Source organism: Gavialis gangeticus, unplaced genomic scaffold, assembly GCF_001723915.1.
Source record: "Gavialis gangeticus isolate Ggan-Ray unplaced genomic scaffold, GavGan_comp1, whole genome shotgun sequence".
In the NCBI taxonomy this organism is placed as follows: Eukaryota; Metazoa; Chordata; order Crocodylia; family Gavialidae; genus Gavialis; species Gavialis gangeticus.
Window position 1 is genome coordinate 399,058 of NW_017728999.1, and position 14,502 is coordinate 413,559.

The window sequence follows — 14,502 nt, forward strand, 5'->3', positions numbered from 1 at the left end:
AGGTTGCCCGGGTGCAGGCTGGCTGAGCTCCCGGCAGTTGCCCTCTGTCTGGATAGAGGTTGGTGAAGGGCTTACTAACATGTGAAGAGAGTTAGTTTGCTCTTTCCAGCCAACTTGGATGAAAACATTCTTCCTCGTCACCCTCATCCCCAGCCCAAGACCAAGGCACCTAGAGACAGAAGCAGGGATGGGCATCAGCTTGGGAAGCCAACTAGGGACCTGGCCAGTGGGGGTCATAGCCACTGTATGAGCTGTACCAAGCACTGTTGCAGGGCTGCTGAAGCAGCAGCCTGAGACTAGCCAAGCTTGGAGGGGAAAGTGGATGAACCAGAGGCCTGTGGGGGAAACGCAGCAGCAATTCAGCCCCTGCAGAAAAGAGTGATGGAGCCTGGAAGTGAGCCACGGAGGGATAATGTCGGGGAGTGACTAACTGGGGGCAGGAGGGGGTTAGTTCGGTCCTTCCAGCCCCTGAAAGTGCTGGTCTGGAGGGGGAGAGAGCACCCATGTCTCTAGTCCCTAGCCCCGGGCAGGACTGTGCCAGGGCACTTGCTACTGTGGGGTTTAAATAGGCAGTAAGGAGATGGTGCCCTGGACTGCAAGAGGAGCAGGGCACCGCCCAGCCTTTCACTCCTGCAAGATCCTTTATGAAGTACCCTGCACCACTAAACACATTGCATGAAGGGCCATGCCACAACCCCTCCACGTACTCCATGGTGCAGTTCACCTCCCTGGAGTAGGGTCTACACACAACTGGATCCCACCCACGTTGTACATATGGCGTGGACATGTGAGCCCCCATCAGCTCTGTTAGTCCCTGGGCTGTTGCCTGGAAATCTGTAATAAAGCAGTAATGAAACCACCCTTTCTGGGACTCTGGAGTCTTTGTGGTCATCTCTTTTGGCTCCTTTGGTACTTTATACCAAGGTGAGGACACACCTATAGAAAGAGGCAGGCAGCACACTTAGACTGATTCCCACTAATGGGCAGCATCTTCCATTTTATTGTGATTTCCAAGGGCAAGACAATAATTTATCACCATGTCAGGGCTACAATACGTTATCTTACAAGCAGGCATTGATTGACTCATGGCTCTGCCACCCGCACACAGCCAGCAAAGTGTCTAGGGGCGACAGACCCACCAAGATACCCATCTGTGGGGATGGTGCAGTGGGCATCTTGCAGTCAACGTGAGAGATGAACCCACAAAATACAGCCCCGTGCACACAGCGATTCCCTCAGTACCTGAAAGTGCTTCCAGCAGCCAGACTACAGCCACAGCAGGGCCGGAGGTACTGAATAATACCTGGCAACAGCTGTGGGGGTGACACTGAAAAGGCGGCAGCAGCCACAGCTGCAGAAAATGCCATCACTTGGCAGCAGCAGAGAGGGGCCTGGAGTCACAGGCCATGGCGTTTGCAGCTAAGGCCCGTCGCCACCTGGGAAAGTCCGAGCACCCATCTGATCTGGCAACTGCTCTCCAGCACTCCCCAGTCCTAGATGCTGCAGAGGGAGGCTTAAACCCCCCACGCTGCATTTTGTTGTCCCACGTGGGCTCCATCTGAACCCCCTTAAAGTCAATGGAAAAGATTCCTGCTGATTTCAGACAGCTTTGGATCGAGCATGACAAATTTCTTCCAGGTCAGAAGTCCAGTTAAAGAGAGTGGACAGATGAAAGACTTACACTGCAGCAGTCAGTGTTACACCAGCAAAGGAAGCAGACACAGTGCAGACCCCTGAAGCGTCTGCACAATTGTGCACAATCCCCTTGAAGAGTCGCCCTGAAAGAATCACAGGTAGAACTTTTCCAGTGCAAGTTAAACCAGGTTAGGGTTGGTCTGTCCAAGTCTATCCTGGGGTAACCAGCTGCTCCAAACAACCAAGTTCGTTATGTACCATCTAGTACCATAATAGACACCAACTGTAGGAGCTATCTCGGAATAGGTGTTCATCTCTCCATTCCTGCTCCCAGGGTTTTATTTTGGTGAGCAAAAGCAATGTCCGGGTCACTAGAGCATATGTTTGGCTGCCTGTGCCCTCGACCTATTTGAAGAACTCCAGATCTCTAAGGCTCACTGTCTCGCAGGGCTAGATTGTATCCGCTGTACTTCTCCTCCCCTCCACGATTTCATTAAAAAAGGGAGCCTAGAAGAGCTCAATAAACCCGCCCCACGGGAAAACGGTGCCCAGGGGGTGGGGAATCTGCAGCCGGCTCAGTGAGGGCTGCTCTGCTCTGGGTCTGGGGAACCGAGCGATGTACCGTGGAACATGGAAAAATGAATCCACCCTTCGTGCAATATCCAAAATCAGGGGGAAACCAACCTCCCCATGCGCATCTGTTTAAGATTAACGCCATCTGCTTATCCGTCCTCCAAGTGGGTCACACACCTTTCTCCCACCCCACACTGGCTTAGCCTGGCCCAGCCCTCCTCCCCACAGCCCCAGGCCAGCTTCCTGCCTTGCATCCACTTTGCCCTGTGCCCCGCTCTCAGCCCTGAATTGTTCAGTGACCTTCATGGTGTTTCACTGCGTGCTTTGGTTCGGACGTGCCCCTGCAAAACCAAGAGGCTTGTTCATGATGAAATGCTTCAGAGGGAGGAAGCAAGCAGGGATAGGCTGGGGATGGGTTTGGTCTCAGCCCCGACCTTCCAGACTTGAACAGCCCTATTAAACTGATCTCACCGTAAGGTTTTCTCACCTGCTTTGGGGCTGTGCCTGCTGTCAAAAGCCCAGCCGGCAGGACCCGCTTGCTGCAGCTCACCTGAGTCTCAGTGGTACTAGCCCCTGATGCAACTCCACTCATGCCAGGGGCTTTGAGTTGGCGTCGCTGGGTTGCCACCAGTGGAAGAAAACCCAGCTTTGCTGCACAGCTGCTGAAAGGCGATGAGCCCTGGGCTGGAGACCCACGTGACAGCTTGAACACGCGGCTGGGCGTGAGGCTCTTCATGCTGCCTCTTGGTTAACGGAGTGGCATGAGCACTGCCAACCCACCAACCCCTCCGACCATCCGGTGCCAGGGTGATCCCCCCACAGTCAGCTCAGTGCCCCAGCTCCACTGACTGCTTCTGTGCTGTCAGCTTGGTGTGTTAGAGGCTGTTTGCGAGCAGAGCGTGAGCTGTGTCTAGGGAGAAGCCTGCCTGGAGAGTCTGAAATGATGGCTACATGTCTGCCAGTCTCCTTTCCAGGCCCTTTCCCCCAGCCCCAGTGCTGACTGCTGTGATGTGTACTCCAGCTGTGCTGTAGGAGGGGGCATGCCACCAGGACAGGTGCAACAAGGCCTCAGTCAAGGCAAAGCAGACTTGGAAAAGGTGTGGTGGGATGGGAACTGGAGGCAGAGCAGGGAGGGACATGACCAAGGTCACCCAGCAGGTCAGTGGCAGAGCTGGGGAGGGTACCTGGGCCACTAGTTAAGTAGAGCAGCTGCCACCCTAGTGGCCAGGTGAGTCAGTGGAGCTGGGGGAGGCGTGGCATGGCCACATGTGTCCAGTACAGCATACCACACTGCCGAGTGACCCGGGTAACGGGTTCACCCTGCTGGAGTCCTTGCTTGGCCTGCGGCTGTTCCCCTGTAAACGCCTCCACACAACAGTCCTTTGCAGTGCCCATGTTCACACTGCCCCACACCTGAGGGACTGGCTTGGGAAAATCGGGCTGGTGTCCAGCTCTGTGAGCCGCAGAACATCCCAGAATCCATTGCCCACCCTTGCTGCTGGTACGCCTCTCTGCGCAGGCCCCCTAGGCACTCTATGACCTGCTGATGCATTATGGGGTAGCCTTCCCCGAATGTGCTGCTACAGCCTGGAAGGTCTAGACGTATGTATTATTCATTATTCAATTATTCGTATTATATTGTGCCTGTACTGTAACGTAAGGGCAGAGGCTTAAGTGAGTATAACGAGGCGGGGGGCATGAGAATGACCTGGGCTGCAGTCGGGCTCCCCCCCAGTGGCTGTCTGATCTTTTATTGCTGCTTGGGGCATATTACTTATGCTGCCTGTGCCCCTCTACTTATGCAGCAGCAGCTCCCGTGATCAGCCTAGGATGTCCCCAGATCCACCCTGGGAGGACTGGCCAAAAGCAGCAGCTATGGTAGGAGCATTGGGGGTGACATGGTATATTAACTTGTATAGAAGCAGGACATTGGTTGCCATGGCTCCCCTGGTTTACCTGGGGCTGGTTCGGGTGTGATGTCAGTGTTGTGTCAGGGCTGATGGTAGTTTTACAAAGAGTTTAGGTTATGGATTTGTATAGGCTGGTGTGGATAGGGATGATCCTACCTCAGGCAGGGGCTTGGACTAGATGACCTCTGCAGGTCTCTTCCAGCCTGACTTCTCTGTGATTTCTATGATTAAGACCTGGTAGGATGGACAGAGCTGACTTGACAGAATAGGGGGATCTGTATCTTCATGAACTTTAACACTGATGTCCAGTGTAGCCTCAGGGGGTGATGCAGAGGTGACATCCGTAAAGGGCCACATTCATCTCTGCTGAGAGCTACCCAAATCCACCGACCCCAAGCCAATTCCTCTGCAACCACGCTCCACTGCATCTGGGCAGATGTGGTCCCTTCTCCTTCCACCCTCCCCTATAATTAAATGCTCTTCAGTATCCAAGTATCAAAAACAGAGCTCCGGCAGGCCAAAGCAGCCCGCAGCTGTACCTGTGCTAACTCAGTGCACAACCGAGTATTACAAGCCAACGAGCAAAGCTAAAAAGCAGACTTATCATTGCCACGAACAGCCACTGGGGGGCCATGGATACATGCTATGCTTGTACATGCCAAAAAAGGAATTGCAAACATTTTGGGAACCCTTTTTTTTTTTTTTTTAAATAAAACAAACCCAATGCTGGGTTCTAGTTCCTGTGAAATCAATACATTAAAACCCCCTGTGGAGGGGGTGGGGGGTGGAAATGCCAATAATATCAGGTCCCCCAGGTCCCTTCCAGAACTGGCCAGGTAGCTAGTAAAACATTAGAAACTTAGGAAAACCATATTGTAAAGGACTTAAATAGAACAGAGCAGAAAACAAGAGAGTGGGATCTGAATGGGCAGTTTCCTTTCTGACCTCATTGTTCTCCATCAATAAAACTGAATATTCTCCCATCAGAGTTGTCCTTTTTCTGCCTTCCCGATGCCGTAGTAGTCTCCTGAGATCTGAGGAGACCTCTTGTTGCAAGTTTTCATTGTGTCTACAAGTCAATGTTCCTCTCAGGAAAGCTGAGACGAGTTAGTGATGTACTGGCGGGGGCACCAACCAGGCCCACAATACTCCTTGCCCACCTCCCCCATCACCAGGTGCTGAGTACTGAGAGGGATCAGGCATTGACACGGGGAAGAAACAACTAAGGAGTTGTCCCACGGTGTATATGTCACTGTAAAGTGGCCGACAGTTTTCAGGGCAAGCTGGAGCACTTCTGTGAAGCCCAGAGCGGCTTGCAAAACACCCGGCTTCCCAAGCTGGTTTAATGCCTCGCTGAGAACAAAACTCATTGGGCCCAACTCATCGGGCCCACCCTGACCACGATCATCCTCCTGGTTCATGGCAGGGTTCACAACCCCAGCCCCGCACGTGGGTGCCGGCCTTCCAGAGACCACGGGGATGGACCCACCAGTCCCTCAGAGGCTGGAGGCCAATACTGAGCAGCCCCTCCACTGCGCACAGCAGGGGCCCCAGGGCTGCAGTGCATTGTGGAGAGAGAGTCGTAGACCTAAATACCGCCTTTGAGCCCCTTGTCATGCCATGCACAGTCCTGGCCATGCTTCCCTTCATGTCCCAAGGGGCCTCTTTTAGCTCACGTTGCATGGGGGACATCAACAGCCAGCTGCTCCTGGCGCTCTCCATCATCACAGCCTTATCCAGATCCTCCCTCCACCCCCCTCCCCACAAGGCAGGTCAGTAGGGGATCACCTATTCCACGCAGAGGCATGCTCTGCATGTCCCAGGTGGGAAAACTGAGGCACAAGTGGCCAGAGAGGGAATGGAGGTGATAGCTGCAATTAGAGTTCAGAAGCCCCCGGCTGCCAGCCTTGCACCCAGGAGAATCAGCCCCTGCCCCTTGCTTTTCCTCCCTGTGGCTGGGCGTTGCAGGCTCCTGGAAGCCACAATCTCTCGACCTCTGAGTTACCCCTCTCCTTGGTGCCTAGGACCCATAGGTGATGCACCGGTCGTGCCGCCACTTGGAGCTCATCTTGTCCAGCAGGTACCGGGTGCTCTCGCGAAACTTGCGCTGGGTGAAGTAGAAGAGGATGGGGTCCAGGACACTGTTCATGCTGGCAAAGGGGCGGGTGCACTTGTAGGGGATGGCAAAGGCCTGCAGGACCTCACAGTCCACGCTGGGGGAGGAGCGGACGATCAGGTAGATGGTCTTGGTGAGGTGGAAGGGGAAGAAGCTGATGGCGAAGACGATGACCACGATGATGATCATGCGGATCGCTTTGTCCTTCTTCTGCCGCACGGCCAGCCCGATCATCTCATCCTTCTGGCACAGGATCCGTGTCATGCTGCAGTAGCACACCAGGATGGAGGTGAAGGGCATGAGGAAGCCCATGGCTGTCAGCGCGATGCCGTAAGGGAAGTAGCTGGCCGAGCGGTCGGGCGGGCTCAGGTCGTAGCACACAGTCCGGTTCCTCTGGGTGCCCGTGGAGGCGAAGACGAAGGTGGGCAAGCACAGGGCCACCACGACGAGCCACACCACGCCGCACACCAGCCAGGTGAACTTCTTGCCCCGCTTCTTGTGCCAGGTGGAAAGCGGGTGGCAGATGCCCAGGTAGCGCTGGACGCTGATGCAGGTGAGGAACATGATGCTGCCGTGCAGGTTGGTGTAGAACTGGAAACGCACGAACCTGCAGGTGAAGTCGCCGAAGGGCCAGTAGTCCTTCTGCGTGTAGTTGTAGATGAGGAGGGGCAGCGAGCACACGTACAGTAGGTCGGCCGTGGCCAGGTTCAGCATGTAGATGGTGGTGCGGGTCAGCGCCTTCTGGGACGCCCAGATCTGCCCGATGACGACGAGGTTGAGGGGGAGCCCCACCACGAAGACCACCGAATAGACCACGGGCAGCAGGATCTGCTTGAACTCTTCATGGAAGGTGCAGTTGCTCTTCCCCCCGGCAGGCGCAGTGAGGTTGTCCATCCCCAGCGTCGGCCTCAGCAAAGCCTGCAAACAAAACACATGGGCACAGTCAAGGACTAGGTGCTACATTAATGGCCCTGGGAACCACGAACCCCAAACTTAACCCTGTGGCTGTGAGCACAGCTCCATCTCCCACCCTCAGCTCTGCCCCATGGACCCTCTATCTGTTTTAAGGCCTGGCTTGCAGATTTTCACCCTCACAGCCCCCAGGATAGCCCAGGCTAAGCCTTCACCCCAAGACTCCTGCACTGAGCTCAAAGCTACTGGTTGATCCAGATGGTTTCATTGTGGACCCCCTGTTACCACGCAGCCCCAGACCGCACAGACCAGACCCCTTTCTGCAGCCTCCTTTACGGACCGGCTCCCCACTCGCCCAGAGCTGCCCCCTCCTCTCACTGTCGTGTAGGAGGGTCACACGAGCACCTAGGACCCCAGGCAAGGTCAAGGCCGCTCTGTGCTCAGTGCTGCACCGATGCACAGTGAGTTCTCACCTTGAAGAACCTGCTTTAGTGAAGCTCAAGGCAGAGCAAGGGAAGGAGGGAGGAAGCGTCGTCTCCCCCCGTCTTGCACGTAGGGAGAGTGACTCAGAGAGATGCGGTGACTTGCCCTGGGCACAGTGTGAGTCATACACCAAGCCTGGCCTAGTGCTTTACTCACCAAGCCATTACCCTGCTCCTGCCACTGGCTCAGCTGCAACATTGCTGGTACCCGTCTGCTCCCTTGCAGCCTCAGCTGCCCAGAACAGCCTCTGCATCCTGCTTTTTCATCACCCCCTGCAACATCTCCTCCCTTGGCTCTGCCTCTTCATGGCCTCTTTCTCTCCATCATTAGTATTCCAGCCTCTGAGTGTCTTCATTCACAGGCATAAATCAGTGTGGGTCAAGCAGTGATGCCACAAATTAGCCTTGTACTCTCCCCAAGTGCCACTCTGATATGCCAGCACCTTGACTACACTGTGGCTTTGCTGTCCTAGCAGCATGGGACGCCTGTATACAACCCTAGTGTAGAACAGGCCTAAAATAGTGTGGATACCACCAAGTACCATGAGAACTATTTTATGCAATGTTTCCCCCAGAGGGACCATGAACCCTGCATAAAGGAAAGAAACAGTCTGAGAAAGTGCAATTTGCACAGGAAGCAATGACTTCAGCTAATGAATACCACAGCAAGCCACAGATGCATATGTCGCAAACTCCGCAGGGAGGACAGGCTGCATAACGCCCAATGCCCAAAGCAAAGGATGGCAGGTTGCAGAAAGTAACAGGATCCTTGTAGCCAGGCCTCATCCAGCTGCCCCTGAAATCAACTGGAGGCAGTGGGAGCTAATCCAGCTCTAAATGCAGGGTGGTAGCTACGTGCTCCCCTGAGTGCCATACAGAGTGCCCAAGCACAGGGACATGTGCACTAAGGTACTCAGAGACCCGCAGGCAGATGGAGCAGAGATGGCCCCACGTGATGGTTTGAACATGCAAACCTTCCACCAGGACAGGGCTGTGCTGTGCACCAGCTACTCAGCGGTAACTGCCCATGTGCCCGCTTTTACCCAGTGGTGAGTGGGAGCTAAACCGTGGTAGCTCAGCCCTCAGTGGAAGAGCAGTAAATTAGTGCAGGTTAGTCTCCTTCTACTCTGGGCCATGACCGTGGCCTACCCAGAGCAAAGCCTCATCCTTTTAACCTCATGGCAAGTCACTTGCACGTCCACATCCCGATCTGGATTCCCGATGCAACCAACGTGGCTTACAGGCGTGGGTGAAATGAGCAGGGCATCAGCGGCAACAAAGGGACCCCAGTGATGGAGGGGAAGTGGGGACAGGATGCAGCACATATCGCTGCAAAGCCCCTTTGTTTCTGGTTCCTGCTTCCCATGGAGGTTAGGGTGCACCAGGCCGGGCTGCTGCTCATCCCCTGCACCGAACAACGAGCTGGGGCAAGGCAGAAGCCCCCTGGGTCCCTTCTGTGTGGGAAAGAGCATCAGTGGAGCAACACACAGGAGATGTGCCAGCTGCCCTACGTCAGCTCCGCCCCAGCAGGGACAACATTGAGTTGGGGCCAAGCCACAAACCAGGCACCCCCATGATGAGAGGAGAGGCTTGGCTAGTGGACAGGACAGACGTCGAGGGGACAGTGCTCGGCGGAGCCAGTCTCTGCTGCAGGCACCAGCGTCCTGAGGGAACTCAGCACCTCCGTGGCCTGGGAGGGGACCCGTGCCATAGTGCAAAACTATAGGGTCCCCGTGAGACCCCGAGAGGTCCCGGGTGGCCTTGGGAGCCAGGCTAGAGAGATGTGGTCACAAAAGACAGAGGTGAGCATGACCCAGACGCTGAAATGTGAGCCCTGCTTCACTGGGAGAGTTAGTTACCAAACAAAAAGCAACCCAAGATAGAGGGTTTGGCAACTAAGCTGAAAGAAACCACCATGAAGGCCACAGGAGGCAGCAGGAGCTAGTGGGTAAAGATGATATTCTTGGCATCGGGAGACTTGAGAGCTGGTTTCAGCTCTGCTGCTGACCTGCTACGTGGCCTGAGCCAAGGCCCTTCACCTCTCGTTTTCTCCTCATTTTTGGGGCCGTTTTAAGCAAGTGACCTACCTGGAGTGGTTAGGCTCTATCCCAGCACATGATGGCATCAGAAAGAAAGAAATTAAAGGAAGAACATAAGCAGGAAATAGAGCCTATTTTGCATTGCACAAGCTCCTATTGTTCCCCAAACTCTTAGATCAGGGAATGAGTGGGTTGTTGAGAGAGTGAATGCTCAAGAGAGGCATTTCCACAACTTGAAAGCAGGTTTTTTCAGCAGGCAGCACACACTCTTATGCTAAGACATGCACCAGTTACCTTGCTAGCAGGGCTTGCTCCCTGTCCCGTTGATCAGTCAGTTCAGAGTCTCGCTGGGACATTCGGGAGCATAGTCCAACGAGACTTTCTTCCCAAACTGTTTTGTTTCATTATTTTTACCGGTACTCTTACTCCTATGACTGGCTACTTACAGGATACTTATATTATTGATTTCTTACTATTGGGCATTGCCCTAAAACCTTATCTGCATAGACACACCCACACCTGCATGCCTGTCTTCTCAAACCTCCTCTCTCTCTGCGGGATGTGTCCCGTTGACAGTGTTTAGGTTTTGGCAAAGTTTATAACCACTTGCCTAGCTCTAACCAGACAGTGACCCTCTCACCCACTCAGCTGCGATGCAGCACCTCGCAGGACTGGACACTGCCAGCTTTATGGTTACACCAACATCCTAGCTCATCTCAAGGAAAACTAAGCTTCGGGTTCAGGAAACTGTCATCGGGTCATGTATAGCCTATGCCAGTCAACCCTGGCTTCTCTCACAAAGCCCCGTGACGTCGCTAGATCATTCTGAAAAGGAAGATTTTACCGAAAATCTTTGGTGTACTTCACAACATGGTCCCATAACACAGGAATGGTGCATAACAACCAATACTGAGCAATATGGATTATACGGAGGCCCAGCCCCGACAGAAAATCAGAGCACGATGACTACAGCAGCTGAGCCATATTGAAGGGATGGAAGCAATCCGGACACCTTGGGGTGCCGGAGGGGAGAAGGCTGCCTGGATGAGCAAGGCTCATTACATGTCTTTGAGTGGCTTTGTGTTTGCACGCAATGAATCTGCGGATGCTTTAATTTACAGCAAGCCAAACTAAACTATGTCTGAGGAGTTTTACTTTAATGTGCCAGAATGACTTAAAAAAAATCCAGAAAACCCACTCGTGCAAAGAGTCACGCCACTGCAGAGCAAGAAAGAGCAAAAAATGTGGCGTGTATAGAGGCCTGGCATCAGCTTTGTTAAAGAGCCCGATGCTCTTGGTTGAGGAGCTGCAGGTGACAGCCCTGCTCTTGTGGCACCATGGAGATTTCTACCACCCAGCTTAACCTGCTCTACGCATGGGCAGATTTGGTCTCAGACCGTGCAACAAAACTCTCCCTGGGACCTACAGGCCATCGCAGAGGCCCCTCTCCTGCGCCAGAGGCCAGAAGCACCCCTCCAAGAAAGCCATGGAGCAGCGAGCCCAGAGAGGAGCTCTTGATTCCTCTTCCACGAAATGCTTCGCGGTGCGTGCTGGTTCCTGCCTAGGGAGACGTCCGACGGGAGAGACGGGCACGCAGGTGAGAGAGGCGAGTCACATCGCTGAGGGCATGGCTGGCAGGCACTCAGATGCTGCCAGACGGACTCAGCGTGGCATCTGCGAGGGTCAGACAGACACTTCTGCAAAGCAAGGAAGCCCGTCGAGGACTTCTGACCTGACACAAAGCCCTGCCTTCCCCTGCTCTGCCTGGTCCAGCAGTTCGGCTTAATCCACCAGGCTGTGGGCTGAGCAGGAGAAGATCCTGGGGGTCTCCTTCCCAATCTACTGCCAAGAGCCATCTCTCTTCTGCCACCTCTTTTACCTGCTTAGACTGCCAGGGCTTCCTATCGCCTGCTCCTCTGTGTAGGTACAACACCCAGCACAAAGGGGCCTGATCCTGGCCAAGCCTCAGGGGGCAACTATGATACAAATAATGCTGTTTTCAGGAATGAAGCATCAGCTTTGTTTCCAGGTGCCCATAGGAGAGATTTGTTTGCCCAGCAATGGTACGACCCCGCTCCTCTCTAATGATAAACCTCGCCTGGTGGGAAGATTTCAAGACCCCACATTGCTGTGGAGGAGAGCAATCCCTGTTTGAGCAGTCCCTTACCACCCTGTCTGCTGAGATGCAGGACCCTCACGGAGCAAAAGGAGCAATGTCTTCAAAGCTGTCCCACCACCGTGTCTCGACATACGTGGATGCCATCTGGGCTCCCAGCTGCTCTGCCCACGTTAACCCCAAGTGGCAAGACAGCGAAAGTGACAGCGTCACAGAAGCCGCAGTGCAGCACATGCAGCCACCTCTTGGGTGGAACAAGACAGCCATATAACACTAAGCAATGCATAACAGCGTAGGACCCAAAAAATCAAACCCTGGAGATAATGCAGTGGAACAGAGCCCCGGTCTGGGAGTCCGGTGTTCTGGATCCTCTGCCTCCAATTTACTCTGCGATCTTAGGCAAGTCGTTTTTACCTCTCCATGCCTCAGTTTCCCTGCTGACAAACCTGGATATTGATAGTTCCTTCTACTCTGCCACACCTTTGGAAACCATAAATGACATTTCCAGAAGCTCCCAAGTGACTTAGTAATCCGAATCCCACCACGCACCTCTCTGCATTAGGTGTGAGCAGGGAGGGGCTGGCAGATTGATATTCAGTGAGAATAAGGCTTCTAAGTCACATTCAGATACTTGAGATCAATATCTGGTATTAGCCATGTTGACACCCCTCTGACAGCGCAGAAGCAGACAGCACATGCAGAGCCAAGAGACACAGGTCTTACCAGCCTATTGCAAAAATCACCCATGGGTTTGTCCCAGGGGCTGCCCCGCCACCATCCTCGGGTTGGTGATGCCAGTCCCTGCTCTCTGCCACACTGCTAGTCACACAAGCAGGGACACGCTTGGGCAGCGCCGAATTGCAGCACCGGCTGTCACTCGGCCCCTGAAAACACGCCTTCTTCCTCCACATTTCTAGCGTGACGGTACCGCTGATGGGGCAATGCTTTCCCTTTGCATTCAGGCTGTGCTGCGAAATGGAGCAGGACAGGGAAACAGAAGCGCTCGGCCATGCCTGGCAGCCTCAGCACTTCCTGAGCACTTGAATGGTTTCATCATCCTGAGAAACACGAGATTTGAGTTTCCCCTTCGCAGAGCTGAGCCTGGAACCGCATGCCTCACCCAGGCCAGTTATGTAGGGGAGGTGGGGGCATGCTTTCATAAATGGGCTCTGATTTCGAGTGCCCAACTGGAGATACCCAGCGCCTCATTCTCAAACATGCCAAGGCTCCAATGAAAGTCAATTAGCAGCTGTGGGGCTAAAAAAATAAATAAAAAAATCAGGCCCTAAATGTCCATACTTGGGCAAACAAAATTAGTGGTTCTTTTGGAGTATACAGCTCTTTGTCGCTTGGGCCCATGGGGGCAGCAGTAGAGTATGGGGGGGTGCTCTTCTGCAGTAGGGGTGTGCTGGTCAGGTCAGTGACCAGGATCGGGGCCCTAATGGGCCCTTGAGAAGCGGATGGAAGAAGACAGCCAGCGGTTGGCGTACAGCCAGGACTTTCTGCAATACCAGCCATCACCTATCCTGGAGTGCCACTGAGCAGAGAGAAATGCTAACTATCACACAGGACTATCGGTGCACGATACCTGTATGACTACCTCTGCCCCAGGCTCTGTTCATACTGGTTTCCATGTCATCTAGATCACTGGCTCGGGTCCCTGGTGTCCATGCCTTTCCAAGCATTCACACTGTGAGACTGACTGCACCGACACAGTTGCTTAGGTGGCACCCTGCAAACCTCACAAAGACCTTGTAGGATTATGTCCTCACAGTGTTTTGAACACAGATGCATATGCACACACATCCTCTCCAGCAGCCAAAAGCTACCAAGTCAGTTTGGAGTAACAAGCTGATGCATGACTGACAGGGAAAAAAAGCACCATTTAGGCAGAGAAGCCTGTTGGTTTACAATGTTATTTTAGAAAGGAATGAAAAATACCTTGCTAGAGCCCTTTAAGGCCCTGTCCCTGCTTTAGCAAAGAAAGATATGGGATAGATGTCATAGGGACTGGAGAGAGGCTCAGATTTCAAGAAAAAAGCAGCTTTTTCCCAGTGATAAAATATTGCATGGCATACAATCCAAACTAGCTCCCCCACAGCTATTCCAAATTCCCTTCTTCATGAACTGCCCGTCTCCTGGAAATATCGACTTCCAGCTTTGTCAATGCCTTGCATACATTCAGGCTCACTCACAGTGCTCTGTCTCTTTAAATGTAGTTAACTAGGGCAGATGTTTTGCCAGGGCAAACAGCTGGAGCTAGATTTCCAGAAGAGCTCTGTGCCCCGGGTACCAGGGGCTTCTGAAACCCTGGCCTTCAGGGCTTGCCATGTTCCCTCAACTATAAGATGCCCTTGAACTGAAGACAGGCCTGAATTCCTCGACTCGCCATTTAAAAAAACAAAACAAACCATCAAGTACACACTGATGATCAAAACATGCTGACAAGGAGATACCCTCCGTGGTGCAAGCAAGAGCCATTTCTTTTTTTTCATACTCACTTTAAGGATGTAGGCCAATTTCAGAAGAAATATTTTACCTGAAAAATCTCTCCATGCAAAGCCCTGCCCAGCTGGTGCAGGTGGCACCAGATCTGATGCTCCTGATTTCCCAGATCTACTGCCCGGGTCACATTTCTTTGCTTATGCCAGGGACTCACTGGTACCCACCAGACCTGGCCTGAGCTTACACACACATACATTTCCTCTCAAGAAACTTC

The 14,502-nt window shown here is 53.4% G+C and overlaps 1 protein-coding gene across 1 annotated transcript; it reads right to left on the minus strand.

The window, feature by feature from the left end:
- Positions 1–5,035: 5,035 nt before the first annotated feature.
- On the minus strand, positions 5,036–13,717 carry P2RY6 (pyrimidinergic receptor P2Y6). The gene is made up of 2 exons (XM_019505929.1): positions 12,507–13,717; positions 5,036–7,152 (listed from the first exon to the last, which is right to left on the minus strand). The coding sequence occupies exons 1-2, from the start codon at positions 12,528–12,530 to the stop codon at positions 6,139–6,141; spliced, it is 1,038 nt and encodes a 345-aa protein (XP_019361474.1). The 5' UTR covers positions 12,531–13,717; the 3' UTR covers positions 5,036–6,138.
- Positions 13,718–14,502: the final 785 nt, after the last annotated feature.